General features: G+C 32.7%; 3 protein-coding genes across 3 annotated transcripts; 2 read left to right on the top strand and 1 right to left on the bottom strand.

Annotated features, from left to right (window-relative positions):
* Positions 1-254: 254 nt before the first annotated feature.
* On the bottom strand, positions 255-1,140 carry LOC128157959 (fucolectin-6-like). The gene is made up of 2 exons (XM_052820632.1): positions 657-1,140; positions 255-513 (listed from the first exon to the last, which is right to left on the bottom strand). The coding sequence occupies exons 1-2, from the start codon at positions 928-930 to the stop codon at positions 293-295; spliced, it is 495 nt and encodes a 164-aa protein (XP_052676592.1). The 5' UTR covers positions 931-1,140; the 3' UTR covers positions 255-292.
* A 7,560-nt stretch (positions 1,141-8,700) lies between these two features.
* LOC128158179 (fucolectin-like) lies at positions 8,701-9,926 on the top strand. The gene is made up of 2 exons (XM_052820930.1): positions 8,701-9,168; positions 9,709-9,926. Exons 1-2 carry the CDS (start codon positions 8,856-8,858, stop codon positions 9,924-9,926), a joined length of 531 nt encoding a protein of 176 aa, XP_052676890.1. The 5' UTR covers positions 8,701-8,855.
* Positions 9,927-14,829: 4,903 nt separating this feature from the next.
* Positions 14,830-16,296, top strand: LOC128161692 (fucolectin-like). Its single transcript, XM_052825057.1, has 2 exons — positions 14,830-15,167; positions 15,708-16,296. The coding sequence occupies exons 1-2, from the start codon at positions 14,855-14,857 to the stop codon at positions 15,923-15,925; spliced, it is 531 nt and encodes a 176-aa protein (XP_052681017.1). The 5' UTR covers positions 14,830-14,854; the 3' UTR covers positions 15,926-16,296.
* Positions 16,297-20,854: the final 4,558 nt, after the last annotated feature.

Here is a 20,854-nt window from a genome sequence, read left to right as displayed (position 1 = left end):
GCATATACCGAAAAACTCGATGGAGAGATTTATTTTTTTTATCATTGTATGGGATAAATACCGTACCTTTCTGTATGAGAATAAATATCAGATACCGAGTACCTTTAGACCCGTAAGCACCGAAATATACGTCATTTTTTCCACAGAGAACTGTATTGACTTAGATATTTTTTTCCGAAGCAGACATTCGGGTTCAATATCAGGCAATTTTCATGAAAAAAAAAACAAAACGAAAAGCATTAATTGTTGTTTTTATTGCGATTAAAAGCAAATGTCACGTCACAAAGTAACTCTAAAGTATTTCACGAACACCCCAGACAAGAACTTCTGCAGGAGTCAAGTAGTTGGAATCTCCGTTGACGATCTGTAATTGTACATAACGTCCCACGGTTTCATGAGGACAAAACATTGCAATTCGCTGACCTTTGAATGCATTCCCAGTAAAATGTCCACAGAACTTCATATAATAAATGTTCTTTCCAACTGTTATATCAACATCGTGTAACAGATAACCTGAGAGAAACACATTAAGAATTAAATTACAAATTCGGCAATTGAACTACAGATAAGAAATTTTGTTTTGGTAAGAAGTTTGGCCCATATGCCTTACCTTTTTATCATTAAAAGTAGAATAAAGTTTAAATGTTAATACCTACCAAAATCGTCAGCCCTTGCAAACACTTCTATCAAATGTATTTGAAACATTCCTTCCAGATCTATCCTAAGCCAAGGAAATTTCTCTTGCGAAGTGTGGGTATAGTCTGATAAAAGACCGTTGACAGCATTTGATTCTGGGTAAATACCATCTCTATATTCAGTACTTAAGGTGACTGGTTTTGAGTATGCCACATTTGTTAACACAGCCTGGCTTGAAATAACATTCACGTGAAAACAACAAATGAATACAGATACTAACACCAAGGGATGCATGGCGATTATTTGTTTGAATGAAATGAACAAGAGTTTTGCTAGTCTTTTATAACATTTGTTTTGATGTAGGTATTTGATCGTATTGCCTAGGTTAATGTTGTAAACAAGTGTTTTTATTATTGTTTTGCTGCAATGTACATTTAAACTGATTTGATAGATGGTTTATTGAGCATTAATCACTCGAATGTGCTTTCTGTTGTTGATATTTTGGAAATTTATCACTTACTACGTATATAAAAAAAAATGCCGAGATACGTGAACTTTTAGTGTTAACTATTAAATTGCAGTTTAATCGAAATGGAGACAGTTTTCCTCGACTAAATGTGCAAAGTACATCACATAAATATTGTCTGGTTATGAAGCCTATCGAACAAATTTTCATGGGTTTTACCTTTTATCATTTTGAATAGAATGGAAATTAAATTTAGAACATATTAACTTGGAGTGAATGTTGTTAAACTGAACTTTTCTATCAAAATGGAAACAAACTCTATCGACTTAATACATGTTTAAAGTACATACAAAATAAGTCTAGTTTATACATGTATACGGTGACGTAAAAACATGTCTTGTAACTCCAAGCAAATCGTCATCGTAATGGTCTGTCAGTGCTGAATATCAAGTAACGGTGTATGCGATGTTGAGGGAACTGATACACATGTACGATTGAGGACTTTTAGCTACAATTGAAAAAAAACAGCTATAAAACATCACGAACAGCAGGGTATATGCATATAAACAGAAACTGTCTGATCAGGAAAATATTTGGAAAATGAACTAAGAACAAATTTAACTCAAATTCTACACTGTGAAAAGACGGCACATTATATTCAAATAAAATCTTTTATTTCAATTTAGTTTTTTATAAATATTTTTTGTATAATTAAAAAGCTACTAGTATAAAAGTTTTGTTGAATTAAAAAACTGCTGTGATGTAATTCCTTAGTTCAAGCAGTCTACAATTTTAACTGTGACAGTCCAATATTAATGAGCTTTTTAATATCCGACCGATGCCAGTGATTGCAGTACTGATATTGTCTAATATCGGTCTCTCTCGGGTAAATCAAGATTGAACTTCAATGGTAGACTTAGTGTTTTTATTACAATACACGAGGGTTGTCCGGAAATTATTGAGACAATTACTGTAGCTTTATTGTGTAAAAAGATAAATATTGAAATTTCACCAGGAAATAAACCAGGATCTCTTTTAATATCGTAAAAAGTTTGAAGTTGTTGACATCATTGTTTATCCTGGGTAAACTAACAAGATAAGTTTACATTCAATGACCCGGCGCAAACACAAACTCATCGCAACGCCACTTTCACGTATTTCCTTGGTCCTATGTAATAAACACCTTAGAAACGAAAGGAAAACATAAGCTTTTCTTCATTTTTCATCTTTTCTTTTTTTTTAAATCGCAACAGACACATATGTTTTCCTTTCTATCTTGATTTTTTTGTGGAAAAGTCAACTTACTGTGAAACTTCTCTTACATTCATTCAGTATATATATTATTAGAACTGTTAAAATCAGTTTGTGTGAAAAAGTACATGTACATTTACTTGATATTTTGTCCCTTTGTGTTAATTCTAGTAAAACCATGAGTTAAAAAACTGACTACCTGAAGCTTTTGACCCTTTTCCAACGTATTTTATTTAGGCAATTTCGTGGCCCAAAAATCTTTTTCCGAGTATCACACGAATTTTATGTATATTCGCTGCGCCGTCTTGACGTCAACGTTTAATTAATTGTCTCAGTGAGATTTCAATTGCTTGGTAAATATTTAAGTACTTTCCTCGTATTTAAACTCATACACTAGTAAAACTTACACAAAAGTTAGTCAAAACAATTAAAACAATTAAATCTCAATTTTTTATTTCATATATATACAGACTAATTTCACATATTATTTAAAATCAATTTGTTTAAGTTGATGTTTCTTTTTCAAATTTTATTACTTAGTATGTAATAAATATAAAAATAGATAACTTTTTTTCATATCACAGTCTGTATCAGCCGCCGAACAATATCATCAAACAGGCCTTCGACCCTTGGGCTGATATTGTAGTCACGGGCTGTTTCAGGCTATGTAAAAAGGAATGCAACTTTGACTACACCAAGCATTAAGAACCCCTTCTCTATACACTAATTGAGTGTTTTGGCCTCTCCCTAAATTCAAATCCCTAAAATGGGGGATATGAAATTTGACATTTTGACAGGTGACTTTATTTTCCTTTTTTATATGCTATCAGAAGAAACGTTTTAAACATTATATACATTAACACTAAACTATATATAGGTAGAGGAGTTTCTGGACATCATAACCATGCATTCAGTTTTTAGACATGTCTGGGAGTAAAGAAGAAGATTACCAAAGAAGTAATACATTTTCACTATATGGCCAAAGTGTTTCTACCCCAGAATCTGAACCCCTGACCAAGGGGCTATGAATTTCACAAAATTGGTAAGGAGCTTCATAGACATCATAAACATGCATTCAGTTTTTCCCTCACATGAGTGTGAGTAGAGAATAATATTTTTGAAAATGTGGCTATTTTGTCATATTTGACTCTGCCTGTCTCTCCCCCGGGGTTGTAAAGCCAAACATTTTACAATTCCATACGATGGATATGCTTCAAACCAAAAATTGTAGCAATTGGCCTTATAGTTTTCAAGAAGTTTAAAAAAACGCACACTGCACGACGACGGAGGAAAACAATTGCAATAGGTCACCTGAGCCACTCAGGTGACCTAAAAATATCAGTCAGTTCTCGGTCCTAACGTGCCTCGAAACTGCTAATATTTTTTCACATAGATCTGTTTTCGGCATATATCCATTACATATTTGTATGTATACAGTACCATCGGAAACATCGAATTGTGCAAGTTTTTAAAGATATAACTGGCTGCATGCTTGACTCACATCTTTCTTAAGCTTGATTAGCATTTTATTTAGATTAGAGTATACATGTATAGCTTAACACAACAATCAGATCTTGCGAACACTTCTATTTCATGGACAAAGTACATCGCACTCAAGTAGTTCATCGCACTCAAGTAGTACATCGCACTCAAGTAGTTCATCGCACTCAAGTAGTACATCGCACTCAAGTAGTTCATCGCACTCAAGTAGTACATCGCACTCAAGTAGTACATCGCACTCAAGTAGTTCATCGCACTCAAGTAGTACATCGCACTCAAGTAGTTCATCGCACTCAAGTAGTACATCGCACTCAAGTAGTTCATCGCACTCAAGTAGTACATCGCACTCAAGTAGTTCATCGCACTCAAGTAGTACATCGCACTCAAGTAGTTCATCGCACTCAAGTAGTACATCGCACTCAAGTAGTTCATCGCACTCAAGTAGTACATCGCACTCAAGTAGTTCATCGCACTCAAGTAGTACATCGCACTCAAGTAGTTCATCGCACTCAAGTAGTACATCGCACTCAAGTAGTTCATTGCAACCAAGTAGTACGTGGCGTTCAAGAAGTAAATCGCATTCAAGACTTTTATATCCTCAGTCAGGGTTTTTTCTCAGATTAAGTATGAAAGAAGTCGGATAGGAGACCGTTGACAGCGTTCGATCCTAGGTATTCGCTTTGAGGATTTTTTGAACTTACAGTTACTGGTAATGAATATTCCACATTTGTGAAAACAACATGTGTTGAGATATTACCAATCGCATGAAATTCACAAACAAGTGCAAACACTAGCACTAACGGAAGCATTAATTTTAAAGACCAGCATTACTGTCATTACTGTTAAGTAAGTTTAGTCAGTTTTATAGAAAGGAATAATACATATATACCATTATTTGTAAATGATGTAAAATCTGTCTTGTCATTTGTCATTGCCACAGCTGTAGATATACCTTTTGGCAAACATAGAGAAACGAACTGTGAAATATGAACCGCCACTTAGTACAAATTATCTTAAGTTTTTGTTTCTTTTTTTTTTTAAATGTATTTCAGTTTAAGATAAGATGTATGCGACAGTAACATTATTGGATTTGAAAAAAACACACAGCTTTAACTGAGTGAACGAGTACATGACTATCGCTCGACTAAAGATTCCGATTAATTGACTAATCCAACCGAGTAAAATTTACATCCCTTTTAAATACCGTACATTTCTGTATGAGAATAAATATCAGATACCAAGTAGTTTGAGACTCGCAAGCACTGAAATATATATAGACATCATATTTTTTTCACACAAAACTTCATTGAATTTCCTATTTCTTTCATTACATCTTTCGAAACGTATATTCAGGATCATTATCAAGTGGTTTTATTTCTTTGGCCGGTTGAAGAAGGTCAAGTAAAATGACCACATAGAATCATATTGTTAGTGTTTTCTCCGACTTTAATGTCGAGATCATTTATGTGATAACCTAAAAGATAGGTACGAATGTATGCTTTAAATAGCAATAATGACATGATTTATATAAAATGGTGCTCAGAGATCAGGTCAAAGTGTTACATATATGATGCAATTTTGTTTTTAAACGGAATCATTTTTGTACAAGAAACAGAATAACGCAAGCGTCAAAAGACCGACAGCAAACCTTTTTTCTAATCAAAAGATGAATTAAGAATGCATAATTGGAGATTACTGCATTACATAGACTTTCCACACACTAATATATGTTCAAAGTGGTGTTAGCTAATAATATATCTTTATATTTATACAGTTCACATGTACATGCTAATTTCACTGGAAATGTATAACTATTCGACTTCCCTATGTTATTAGATATATGACAGCCAGCAGTAATATTGTTAATTTTCAATTGAAAAATGCATATATACATCTAGTGCTTTCAAAATTAACAATATGACACAATATGCCATTCTCTTACTCTCACTGTTTACACCTTATTGATTTTTGGGCTTCTATATATGTGCAAAAATGGCCAGAAAAAGTTTTGTCAAGAAATGCATTAAAAACCCGGTTATTTGGCAGAAAATTTCTTGCAAACACTTCTGGCACGTACAGATCTAGCTTACTTTTCCGTCCGATGGGCGCACGCACACACACACACACCATTCTAGGATTACTAGTATGACACCCCACTTTCCTCCGAGGACCATATTTTTTAGTAGAGATTTTTATGCAACGTTTTAAACAATAATAAGATTTACCCCCAGTAACACGAATGGGGCTCTATTTTTGCGATATTATATTATAAGTACTTTCGCTATACTTCAGAGGACGTTGTGATAACTTGAGAGGACGGTGTGTAATCCTTGAGAGGACGGTGTGTTATTCTTAAAAGGACGGTGTGGTATTCTTAATAGGATGTCTTGTTAGCCTATAGAGGACGGTGTGTTAGCCATTAAAGGACGTTGCATTGTATTAACCTGAGAGGACAATTTGTTAGGATTGCGAGGACGTTGTGTTAGCCGTGGGATGACAATTGCATTAACCTTTAGACGCTTTATCACACCATTTATATTATGTTAATTAGACAACGCTACTAATTTCACAATAATCATACAATTGATAAAAAAAATGCAAATTTCGATTGTTTGAATTCTTTAATGCAACATGCATAATCAAGTATATTATATCCAAAATTATTTGTTAAAAAATGACTCGCAGATAAATTCATAAGTAAATATGAAACATTTCACGATTCAAATATTTTTGTACATCATTTTTAACGTATGACGTTAGGATAAGTTAATGAAATGTGGTGATAACGAACGGTGTACAAAATCACAAGTCAAAAGAAAAAATACAAAAAAGGAACAGAGCAAACACGGGCCTCAACAAAAATGAGAGGTAAGATCTCAGATACGATGGAGGAGTGAGCATTCTCTGCTGACCGGTGTCTTATAATAGCAGTCCCGTAAAATTGTCAGAAAAAGAAGTACATACCCGAAGTGAGATAGTAAATATCCAGCACAGAGTACAAATGAAAATGCATATACATGTAGCTTGATGAACACAAATAAATTACAAAAATCATTACAGTTTAAAACTGTTTTTTTTTATTTCAACTTTAATTTAGCCGGTCGATCTTACATAATAGGAAATGAAACTGATTGGTGTCAGTAATTAATTAAACAATGGATTAAAGCAGGTGTTATATACACACACACCATCATGCACGTCCTTGGCGTTTGACTGTTTGAAATTATCATGTAAAAAATTGACACTTCACACGTCCTCATTTTGCACATTTTTCAAATATGATACACTTTTAAAAACGTAAGTCATATGGATAACCTAACCTACAAAATGTACAGAGACATTTTACGCGAGGAACAACTCCGTTGTTCCGGATAAAAAGTTAGCGGGGGATGTTTGGCGACTATACGACGCTCTCCGCATACAGTTTCGAATAAATATTGAACACATTGTGTTGCAAATGTATATAAATTTTTTTTTCATACTTTAAGCCATGACTTCTGAACTTATCAATATAAACTGTATATATACAAAAATATCAACTCTCTATCTAATAAATGCTGTAGATATAAGATCAATTTAGATCTTGTTTTGAATGAGCTACCCATTGTTGTCGTTTGCCGATATCTCATTTGTAATAAAGAAAAAATGATAAAGTATTATTTCTTATGAATGCCAATTTGCTTTAGCTGATGATTAAGATAAAGTCCCTACTTTTAAATTAATGACAAAAATTCATCCCTCTAGTTTGAAACGTTGTTTAAAGTTGTCGCACTTTCAAAATTATCAAAGATATGAAATTAAACCAAGATGCATTGTCCACTACGCTACTTGTACACTTAAAGTTAGATTTTAAATATAATTTATGCTAGATAAATTTTTTTACGATCTTAAGACCTTAGTCACTGCCACAATTCTTCGTTATGAACCTACGAGTCTCGAAATCGCACTTTTTTAGGGTTCACCGTCAAACCCTAGTCACATTTTAATGAACGACCAACGGCAGACAGTTTTTGAGGCACTGCCTGAGGAATATATCTCTCTCTCTCTCTCTCTTTAATTCATGAGCGGCGGAAGTGTCTTTCCTAACTCCACCTCCCAACAACTAATAACAACTACAACAAGAGTTGTGGATATGCCTGCTTAGGAAATTTATGGATTTACCCCCAATCTATATAAATTTTTGCTCTTGATTAGTGAAGATGTTCTTATATTGAAGAGTAGGCAAGTTGTTTATGCTTTATCGTAGATAAATGAAATACTTATTTATAGCCTCAACAAAAACTCATGTATACCATATCAGAGATTATTTTATAAAAATATTTATAACTGAGTGTTATTTATCACAGGCAATGATACGATTATATTGCATCACTTGCAATGTTAGGAAGCGTTCGTTATTTGATTAAAAAATCTAGTAAGTTCGTATAACGTTTCAAAAATGCATTAAAAATCGTGTTGGATGTCAATGTCATTCATGTGATAAAGATAAAAAAAAATTAACCCGGTCATAGAAAATTTATTAATTTAAACAATCCCGTTTTCCATACATATTTCAGCTGTGGAACACCTTATCATTGCCTAAAGAATAACTGCATTGTCTTTGTTGTTTGATGAATTGCGTTTTATTCTAGTTTTATACAATTTTTTTTTTCTGAACGATCCTTGATCATCCCACTTCCGCACAGGTGCTGGTGTGTGCACAAATTAAAAATATAACAAAAGTCCGGATATCGGTCCTTTATAACGGTATGGCACATTGTATCTATACCTTGTAAATTCTTTTATAATTCATATTAATTTTTGTAAAACGACGTCCGGTTAATTGATATATTGGACTGTCAAAATAATATTTTAAAAAAAATGGGATCCCCAATTATCTTCAACAATGTTTAGAATCATTAAACATTGTCAAAAACAACATCTGTGACAAGGATAAGGGATTAATGTGTCATGTGTGTTTCAGCAGCATGATGGGTAGGAATATTATAAAAGCTAAAATACCATGCCTATACATATATCACTAAAGAAAGCATTAGATATGTTCTCGTTGTTGCTGGTGCCTGCTCTTGTTTGTATTTGCCATGTTGATATTATTACATGCCATTACGAGCTCACAAACGTGGCATACTCAAAACCAGTCACGCTGAGTTCCCTTTTCGACAACGATTCGCGTTATGTGGGATCCAAAGTCGTCAATGGCCTATTTTCTGACCTTACCGCTACCGCAGCAGAGAGATCCCCATGGTTGAGAATTGATCTTGGTGCCAGATTTGAAATAAATGAAATTGAAGTATTTGCAAGAACAGATTGTTGTGGTAAGTTTCATTTTTTGTGACTGAACATTGTAATCCAATTGAATCCAAATGTAAGTTTTGGATAAATAATATATCATCGAAATAAATTCAATGGCTTTGAGTCCACAAATGTAAACTGTAGGGAACCGTGAACGCTTTATGAAAAAGGTAAACTGTTCTTCCAACGAAATTATATGAGTATAAATTCTGTAGCTACATATGTATTAAAGAAATTCATTATACATCAATTTTCGATCCTCAAGTACAAAAATTAACACGACTTGTCCTCAACAGTAAAATAAAAAACTATAGAAAGTTAAAACGATACTGGGTGTTGATTGATATGTTTTAATGGTGCAAGCCATCACCACGTCACCAGTAAAGTTTATACAAGTGTAAACTGTAAAATGAAACAGTGCGTTACAAACAGATATTGAATTGTAATAGGTTAAGCAACTGATAAAACATTAGCAAATAAGTTCCAAATCATTTGTATAACTTCTTATAGAAAGGATAATTAAAAGGGGCCTATTAAAGCGTGTTTTCTATAATTATTTTCAGGCGTTCAGCTACATGATGTTGACTTCAAAGTTGGAGAGAATATTCACGACATGTATCGATGTGGCCATTACACGGGACCTACTGTAAAGGGTCAGAGAATCGCTGTCTTCTGTCCTCACAACACCATAGGACGTTATGTACAGATACAGATAACCAAGGGACATAACAACGAGTTGACTCCTGCAGAGGTCCTCGTTTGGGGTGTAAAAGTAAACTGAAGGGAAGCCTCACTAAAATGAATGCAAATAATGTGTTGCCTTTTATTTTACTTTATTTATTTTAAGTGATATAGTCAGATATACTGACTCTACATCCCTTTTTTTTATTCTTTTTTCTTTTTTATGATGACAAGGTAAAACAGATCAAATATAAGAAGTGTTATCATTAAAGGAGCAAAGGGGTGTTACACATACTTAGTCACACTTACATGTTATATATCAGTTAACGAGTCCATACAAGTCTCCCAAACTACACATGTAAGCAAACTGGGTTGTTTTTGGACATTGATTTAGTGTCACGTGACTTTTATTATTAACTAAATAAAGTTACCGTTGGATTGACGCACTTAGAAAATAAGTGGATTTTAAAGGTTTTGAAGACTGAAGTCGGAAATATGCATTAAAAGAGATTACACCTAACTAAATGTACATATGATATTAGTTTTTATCTTGCTATATACCACGCTACAGAGTATATATATTCCCATGCGCGTGCGTGACTATGAAGTGGACAGGAAACACATTTGTTTACTTTGTATACAGTAATTTTTTAAAGTTCAACTTTCATATTGGAATAAAAAAGTATTTTTTAGCCGTGTAAAAATTCAACATGTCTCTTTAATGCCAATTATCTTCAACAGTTGTTTTTATTAATTTTCGAAACAAAGTCAAACTGCTAATGGATAATTGAAATAAATTTGTAATTATGTCTACATTAAGACATTTTTTTCTTCTTAAAATTTCTGTCGTAATTTGGTTCATTGAGCATATTCTGTTGGTTGGTTTGAACATATTTTATTGCATATATAATATACAAAGGGTTTGAACACAAGTTCTTGCAACTTACTAGGTTCTCACCCAATTACAAGTAATTTGCAATTGTCATAAAACATGGTACATGTATATACACATATATTGAAAACAATGGTAAAGAACAAAATAGTATACTTATGTAAATCTGCGAGAATTGATTATAAAGTTCTGCACAGCTGTGAAAATTCTTACATTAGTTTTATAATCTAGATCGGCATTACCCCATAGTAAAGTATGCGAATCTATAATAGCTAAATTTTGTATTTGGAATAGTTCATTAAATAAGGTATTCCTTGCATTAGAAAATAGTTTGCAAACAAATAAAAAATGATATACATCTTCTTTCTTTCCACATATGCAGTTTGGAGAATCAACAATATTTCTTCTGTGTAAATCATACTTTAGTAAACAATTGTGTCTTAATTTTGTATGAATGATGTTAGCTACTTTTTTGCCATGAAGAAAATATTTTGGAACTTTTGAATCACTGCTATTATTAGAGATGCTTCTTTGAAACTGGCGGATGGATGTTGATTTTTTAATATCCGAATTTAGTGAGTTCTATTTGCCTATAGCATTTGGAATAAATGTTTTTTTTTATATGTATCATACTTAACTCTAGGAGGTATATAATTGTCTTCATAACCAGTATTGTAGCGAGAATTATTTTTCCTATAAATGTTAGCAATATCAGTAAGATATTGCGGTACAAGATTGTAATGAATTTTGTACATAATCGTCAGTTTAGCTATTTCCCTTCTTTTAGATAGAGAGTCCCAACCCGTTTCGAAATACAATGATTCACTTGAGGCCAAAATTGGAAGTCCCGTGACAATTCTTGCAGCGTGTAGCTGTATTTTCTCTAACTTGTCAATTTCTGCGGAAGAACAACCATCCCATACAACAGAAGCATATTCTAATATTGGCCTTACAAAAGTTATATATAATTTTGATAGTTTGTCTCTGCCTAAAGTAAATTTAAGTTTCTTAAGTAGTCCTAATTTTTTACAAGCAATGTTCACTATATCATTGATGTACACAGACCACTTCAAATCATCAGAGAGCGTTAGGCCTAGATGTTTATGACAAGAAACAGTATCTAACTGACAATCTTGAAAAAAACAGTTCTGGGGTTACATTACGTTTTGATTTGCTAAAAAATACAACTTTGGTTTTATTAGGGTTAAATTTAGGTAAACAATCATTGGACCATGTTTCTAATATCCTTAGGTCATGATTTAACACATTTTCGACATTTCTTAAGTTTTTATCCGCTTACTGGATTAATTGAATAACATCTGCGTATAATGTACAAAAGGACATAATGTTCTGAATAGGATTCTGTTAGGATTGCGAGGACGTTGTGTTAGCCGTGGGATGACAATTAGCATTAACCTTTAGACGCTTTAACACACCCTTTATATTATGTTAATTAGAAAACGCTACTAATTTCACAAATAATCATACAATTGATAAAAAAATGCAAATTGCGATTGTTTGAATTCTTTAATGCAACATGCATAATCAAGTATATTATATCCAAAATTATATGTTAAAAAATGACTCGCAGATAAATTCATAAGTACTGTGGAATCATTAATTTTCGTGCGGGGTCAATTTTCGTGGATTGGTAGAATTTTACAGGCTCGGGGGGACGTAATATCGTGTATTCTCTTATATCTACAAAAGGAAACATGACTTTATTACTTCAATTTATTAATTCGTGGAGGATGTAAATTCATGGAAAAGAGGTACCCACGAATTCCACGAAAATTGAGCCACCACGAAATCTGATAATTCCACAGTAAATATGAAACATTTCACGATTCAAATATTTTTGTACATCATTTTTAACGTATGACGTTAGGATAAGTTAATGAAATGTGGTGATAACGAACGGTGTACAAAATCACAAGTCAAAAGAAAAAATACAAAAAAGGAGCAGATCAAACACGGGCCTCAACAAAAATTAGAGGTAAGATCTCAGATACGATGGAGAAGTGAGCATTCTCTGCTGACCGGTGTCTTATAATATCAGTCCCGTAAAATTGTCAGAAAAAGAAGTACATACCCGAAGTAAGATAGTAAATATCCAGCACAGAGTACAAATGAAAATGCATATACATGTAGCTTGATAAACACAAATAAATTACAAAAATCATTACAGTTTAAAACTGTTTTTATTTTATTTCAACTTTAATTTAGCCGGTCGATCTTACATAATAGGAAATGAAACTGATTGGTGTCAGTAATTAATTAAACAATGGATTAAAGCAGGTGATATATACACACACACCATCATGCACGTCCTTGGCGTTTGACTGTTTGAAATTATCATGTAAAAAATTGACACTTCACACGTCCTCATTTTGCACATTTTTCAAATATGATACACTTTTAAAAACGTAAGTCATATGGATAACCTAACCTACAAAATGTACAGAGACATTTTACGCGAGGAACAACTCCGTTGTTCCGGATAAAAAGTTAGCGGGGGATGTTTGGCGACTATACGACGCTCTCCGCATACCGTTTCGGATAAATATTGAACACATTGTGTTGCAAATGTATATAATTTTTTTTTCATACTTTAAGCCATGACTTCTGAACTTATCAATATAAACTGTATATATACAAAAATATCAACTCTCTATCTAATAAATGCTGTAGATATAAGATCAATTTAGATCTTGTTTTGAATGAGCTACCCATTGTTGTCGTTTGCCGATATCTCATTTGTAATAAAGAAAAAATGATAAAGTATTATTTCTTATGAATGCCAATTTGCTTTAGCTGATGATTAAGATAAAGTCCCTACTTTTAAATTAATGACAAAAATTCATCCCTCTAGTTTGAAACGTTGTTTAAAGTTGTCGCACTTTCAAAATTATCAAAGATATGAAATTAAACCAAGATGCATTGTCCACTACGCTACTTGTACACTTAAAGTTAGATTTTAAATATAATTTATGCTAGATAAATTTTTTTACGATCTTAAGACCTTAGTCACTGCCACAATTCTTCGTTATGAACCTACGAGTCTCGAAATCGCACTTTTTTAGGGTTCACCGTCAAACCCTAGTCACATTTTTATGAACGACCAACGGCAGACAGTTTTTGAGGCACTGCCTGAGGAATATCTCTCTCTCTTTCTCTCTCTCTCTCTCTTTAACTCATGAGCGGCGGAAGTGTCTTCCTAACTCCACCTCCCAACAACTAATAACAACTACAACAAGAGTTGTGGATATTCCTGCTTAGGAAATTTATGGATTTACCCCCAATCTATATAAATTTTTGCTCTTGATTAGTGAAGATGTTCTTATATTGAAGAGTAGGCAAGTTGTTTATGCTTTATCGTACATAAATGAAATACTTATTTATAGCCTCAACAAAAACTCATGTATACCATATCAGAGATTATTTTATAAAAATATTTATAACTGAGTGTTATTTATCACAGGCAATGATACGATTATATTGCATCACTTGCAATGTTAGGAAACGTTCGTTATTTGATTAAAAAATCTAGTAAGTTCGTATGACGTTTCAAAAATGCATTAAAAATCGTGTTGGATGTCAATGTCATTCATGTGATAAAGATAAAAAAAAATTAACCCGGTCATAGAAAATTTATTAATTTAAACAATCCCGTTTTCCATACATATTTCAGCTGTGGAACACCTTATCATTGCCTAAAGAATAACTGCATTGTCTTTGTTGTTTGATGAATTGCGTTTTATTCTAGTTTTATACAATTTTTTTTTCTGAACGATCCTTGATCATCCCACTTCCGCACAGGTGCTGGTGTGTGCACAAATTAAAAATATAACAAAAGTCCGGATATCGGTCCTTTATAACGGTATGGCACATTGTATCTATACCTTGTAAATTCTTTTATAATTCATATTAATTTTTGTAAAACAACGTCCGGTTAATTGATATATTGGACTGTCAAAATAATATTTTAAAAAAAATTGGATCCCCAATTATCTTCAACAATGTTTAGAATCATTAAACATTGTCAAAAACAACATCTGTGACAAGGATAAGGGATTAATGTGTCATGTGTGTTTCAGCAGCATGATGGGTAGGAATATTATAAAAGCTAAAATACCATGCCTATACATATATCACTAAAGAAAGCATTAGATATGTTCTCGTTGTTGCTGGTGCCTGCTCTTGTTTGTATTTGCCATGTTGATATTATTACATGCCATTACGAGCTCACAAACGTGGCATACTCGAAACCAGTCACGCTGAGTTCCCTTTTCGACAACGATTCGCGTTATGTGGGATCCAAAGTCGTCAATGGCCTATTTTCTGACCTTACCGCTACCGCAGCAGAGAGATCCCCATGGTTGAGAATTGATCTTGGTGCCAGATTTGAAATAAATGAAATTGAAGTATTTGCAAGAACAGATTGTTGTGGTAAGTTTCATTTTTTGTGACTGAACATTGTAATCCAATTGAATCCAAATGTAAGTTTTGGATAAATAATATATCATCGAAATAAATTCAATGGCTTTGAGTCCACAAATGTAAACTGTAGGGAACCGTGAACGCTTTATGAAAAAGGTAAACTGTTCTTCCAACGAAATTTTATGAGTATAAATTCTGTAGCTACATATGTATTAAAGAAATTCATTATACATCAATTTTCGATCCTCAAGTACAAAAACTAACACGACTTGTCCTCAACAGTAAAATAAAAAACTATAGAAAGTTAAAACGATACTGGGTGTTGATTGATATGTTTTAATGGTGCAAGCCATCACCACGTCACCAGTAAAGTTTATACAAGTGTAAACTGTAAAATGAAACAGTGCGTTACAAACAGATATTGAATTGTAATAGGTTAAGCAACTGATAAAACATTAGCAAATAAGTTCCAAATCATTTGTATAACTTCTTATAGAAAGGATAATTAAAAGGGGCCTATTAAAGCGTGTTTTCTATAATTATTTTCAGGCGTTCAGCTACATGATGTTGACTTCAAAGTTGGAGAGAATATTCACGACATGTATCGATGTGGCCATTACACGGGACCTACTGTAAAGGGTCAGAGAATCGCTGTCTTCTGTCCTCACAACACCATAGGGCGTTATGTACAGATACAGATAACCAAGGGACATAACAACGAGTTGACTCCTGCAGAGGTCCTCGTTTGGGGTGTAAAAGTAAACTGAAGGGAAGCCTCACTAAAATGAATGCAAATAATGTGTTGCCTTTTATTTTACTTTATTTATTTTAAGTGATATAGTCAGATATACTGACTCTACATCCCTTTTTTTTTATTCTTTTTTCTTTTTTATGATGACAAGGTAAAACAGATCAAATATAAGAAGTGTTATCATTAAAGGAGCAAAGGGGTGTTACACATACTTAGTCACACTTACATGTTATATATCAGTTAACGAGTCCATACAAGTCTCCCAAACTACACATGTAAGCAAACTGGGTTGTTTTTGGACATTGATTTAGTGTCACGTGACTTTTATTATTAACTAAATAAAGTTACCGTTGGATTGACGCACTTAGAAAATAAGTGGATTTTAAAGTTTTTGAAGACTGAAGTCGGAAATATGCATTAAAAGAGATTACACCTAACTAAATGTACATATGATATTAGTTTTTATCTTGCTATATACCACGCTACAGAGTATATATATTCCCATGCGCGTGCGTGACTATGAAGTGGACAGGAAACACAGTCATTTGTTTACTTTGTATACAGTAATTTTTTAAAGTTCAACTTTCATATTGGAATAAAAAAAGTATTTTTTAGCCGTGTAAAAATTCAACATGTCTCTTTAATGCCAATTATCTTCAACAGTTGTTTTTATTAATTTTCGAAACAAAGTCAAACTGCTAATGGATAATTGAAATAAATTTGTAATTATGTCTACATTAAGACATTTTTTTCTTCTTAAAATTTCTGTCGTAATTTGGTTCATTGAGCATATTCTGTTGGTTGGTTTGAACATATTTTATTGCATATATAATATACAAAGGGTTTGAACACAAGTTCTTGCAACTTACTAGGTTCTCACCCAATTACAAGTAATTTGCAATTGTCATAAAACATGGTACATGTATATACACATATATTGAAAACAATGGTAAAGAACAAAATAGTATACTTATGTAAATCTGCGAGAATTGATTATAAAGTTCTGCACAGCTGTGAAAATTCTTACATTAGTTTTATAATCTAGATTGGCATTACCCCATAGTAAAGTATGCGAATCTATAATAGCTAAATTTTGTATTTGGAATAGTTCATTAAATAAGGTATTCCTTGCATTAGAAAATAGTTTGCAAACAAATAAAAAATGATATACATCTTCTTTCTTTCCACATATGCAGTTTGGAGAATCAACAATATTTCTTCTGTGTAAATCATACTTTAGTAAACAATTGTGTCTTAATTTTGTATGAATGATGTTAGCTACTTTTTTGCCATGAAGAAAATATTTTGGAACTTTTGAATCACTGCTATTATTAGAGATGCTTCTTTGAAACTGGCGGATGGATGTTGATTTTTTAATATCCGAATTTAGTGAGTTCTATTTGCCTATAGCATCTGGAATAAATGGGTTTTTTTTATATGTACCATACTTAACTCTAGGAGGTATATAATTGTCTTCATAACCAGTATTGTAGCGAGAATTATCTTTCCTATAAATGTTAGCAATATCAGTAAGATATTGCGGTACAAGATTGTAATGAATTTTGTACATAATCGTCAGTTTAGCTATTTCCCTTCTTTTAGATAGAGAGTCCCAACCCGTTTCGAAATACAATGATTCACTTGAGGCCAAAATTGGAAGTCCCGTGACAATTCTTGCAGCGTGTAGCTGTATTTTCTCTAACTTGTCAATTTCTGCGGAAGAACAACCATCCCATACAACAGAAGCATATTCTAATATTGGCCTTACAAAAGTTATATATAATTTTGATAGTTTGTCTCTGCCTAAAGTAAATTTAAGTTTCTTAAGTAGTCCTAATTTTTTACAAGCAATGTTCACTATATCATTGATGTACACAGACCACTTCAAATCATCAGAGAGCGTTAGGCCTAGATGTTTATGACAAGAAACAGTATCTAACTGACAATCTTGAAAAAAACAGTTCTGGGGTTACATTACGTTTTGATTTGCTAAAAAATACAACTTTGGTTTTATTAGGGTTAAATTTAGGTAAACAATCATTGGACCATGTTTCTAATATCCTTAGGTCATGATTTAACACATTTTCGACATTTCTTAAGTTTTTATCCGCTTACTGGATTGAATAACATCTGCGTATAATGTACAAAAGGACATAATGTTCTGAATAGGATTTTGTTAGGATTGCGAGGACGTTGTGTTAGCCGTGGGATGACAATTAGCATTAACCTTTAGACGCTTTAACACACCCTTTATATTATGTTAATTAGAAAACGCTACTAATTTCACAAATAATCATACAATTGATAAAAAAATGCAAATTGCGATTGTTTGAATTCTTTAATGCAACATGCATAATCAAGTATATTATATCCAAAATTATATGTTAAAAAATGACTCGCAGATAAATTCATAAGTACTGTGGAATCATTAATTTTCGTGCGGGGTCAATTTTTGTGGATTGGTAGAATTTTACAGGCTCGGGGGGACGTAATTTCGTGTATTCTCTTATATCTACAAAAGGAAACATGACTTTATTACTTCAATTTATTAATTCGTGGAGGATGTAAATTCATGGAAAAGAGGTACCCACGAATTCCACGAAAATTGAGCCACCACGAAATCTGATAATTCCACAGTAAATATGAAACATTTCACGATTCAAATATTTTTGTACATCATTTTTAACGTATGACGTTAGGATAAGTTAATGAAATGTGGTGATAACGAACGGTGTACAAAATCACAAGTCAAAAGAAAAAATACAAAAAAGGAGCAGAGCAAACACGGGCCTCAACAAAAATTAGAGGTTAGATCTCAGATACGATGGAGAAGTGAGCATTCTCTGCTGACCGGTGTCTTATAATATCAGTCCCGTAAAATTGTCAGAAAAAGAAGTACATACCCGAAGTAAGATAGTAAATATCCAGCACAGAGTACAAATGAAAATGCATATACATGTAGCTTGATGAACACAAATAAATTACAAAAATCATTACAGTTTAAAACTGTTTTTATTTTATTTCAACTTTAATTTAGCCGGTCGATCTTACATAATAGGAAATGAAACTGATTGGTGTCAGTAATTAATTAAACAATGGATTAAAGCAGTTGTTATATACACAAACACCATCATGCACGTCCTTGGCGTTTGACTGTTTGAAATTATCATGTAAAAAATTGACACTTCACACATCCTCATTTTGCACATTTTTCAAATATGATACACTTTTAAAAACGTAAGTCATATGGATAACCTAACCTACAAAATGTACAGAGACATTTTACGCGAGGAACAACTCCGTTGTTCCGGATAAAAAGTTAGCGGGGGATGTTTGGCGACTATACGACGCTCTCCGCATACCGTTTCGAATAAATATTGAACACATTGTGTTGCAAATGTATATAATTTTTTTTTCATACTTTAAGCCATGACTTCTGAACTTATCAATATAAACTGTATATATACAAAAATATCAACTCTCTATCTAATAAATGCTGTAGATATAAGATCAATTTAGATCTTGTTTTGAATGAGCTACCCATTGTTGTCGTTTGCCGATATCTCATTTGTAATAAAGAAAAAATGATAAAGTATTATTTCTTATGAATGCCAATTTGCTTTAGCTGATGATTAAGATAAAGTCCCTACTTTTAAATTAATGACAAAAATTCATCCCTCTAGTTTGAAACGTTGTTTAAAGTTGTCGCACTTTCAAAATTATCAAAGATATGAAATTAAACCAAGATGCATTGTCCACTACGCTACTTGTACACTTAAAGTTAGATTTTAAATATAATTTATGCTAGATAAATTTTTTTACGATCTTAAAACCTTAGTCACTGCCACAATTCTTCGTTATGAACCTACGAGTCTCGAAATCGCACTTTTTTAGGGTTCACCGTCAAACCCTAGTCACATTTTTATGAACGACCAACGGCAGACAGTTTTTGAGGCACTGCCTGAAGTATATCTCTCTCTCTTTCTCTCTCTCTCTCTTTAACTCATGAGCGGCGGAAGTGTCTTCCTAACTCCACCTCCCAACAACTAATAACAACTACAACAAGAGTTGTGGATATTCCTGCTTAGGAAATTTATGGATTTACCCCCAATCTATATAAATTTTTGCTCTTGATTAGTGAAGATGTTCTTATATTGAAGAGTAGGCAAGTTGTTTATGCTTTATCGTACATAAATGAAATACTTATTTATAGCCTCAACAAAAACTCATGTATACCATATCAGAGATTATTTTATAAAAATATTTATAACTGAGTGTTATTTATCACAGGCAATGATACGATTATATTGCATCACTTGCAATGTTAGGAAACGTTCGTTATTTGATTAAAAAATCTAGTAAGTTCGTATGACGTTTCAAAAATGCATTAAAAATCGTGTTGGATGTCAATGTCATTCATGTGATAAAGATAAAAAAAAATTAACCCGGTCATAGAAAATTTATTAATTTAAACAATCCCGTTTTCCATACATATTTCAGCTGTGGAACACCTTATCATTGCCTAAAGAATAACTGCATTGTCTTTGTTGTTTGATGAATTGCGTTTTATTCTAGTTTTATACAATTTTTTTTTCTGAACGATCCTTGATCATCCCACTTCCACACAGGTGCTGGTGTGTGCACAAATTAAAAATATAACAAAAGTCCGGATATCGGTCCTTTATAACGGTATGGCACATTGTATCTATACCTTGTAAATTCTTTTATAATTCATATTAATTTTTGTAAAACGACGTCCGGTTCATTGATATATTGGACTGTCAAAATAATATTTAAAAAAAAATGGGATCCCCAATTATCTTCAACAATGTTTAGAATAATTAAACATTGTCAAAAACAACATCTGTGACAAGGATAAGGGATTAATGTGTCATGTGTGTTTCAGCAGCATGATGGGTAGGAATATTATAAAAGCTAAAATACC

The sequence above is a fragment of the Crassostrea angulata genome, chromosome 8, assembly GCF_025612915.1.
Source record: "Crassostrea angulata isolate pt1a10 chromosome 8, ASM2561291v2, whole genome shotgun sequence".
Classification (NCBI taxonomy): Eukaryota; Metazoa; Mollusca; class Bivalvia; order Ostreida; family Ostreidae; genus Magallana; species Magallana angulata.
Note: the sequence above shows the minus strand (reverse complement) of the source record. Positions and strands in the feature narration are given on the sequence as shown.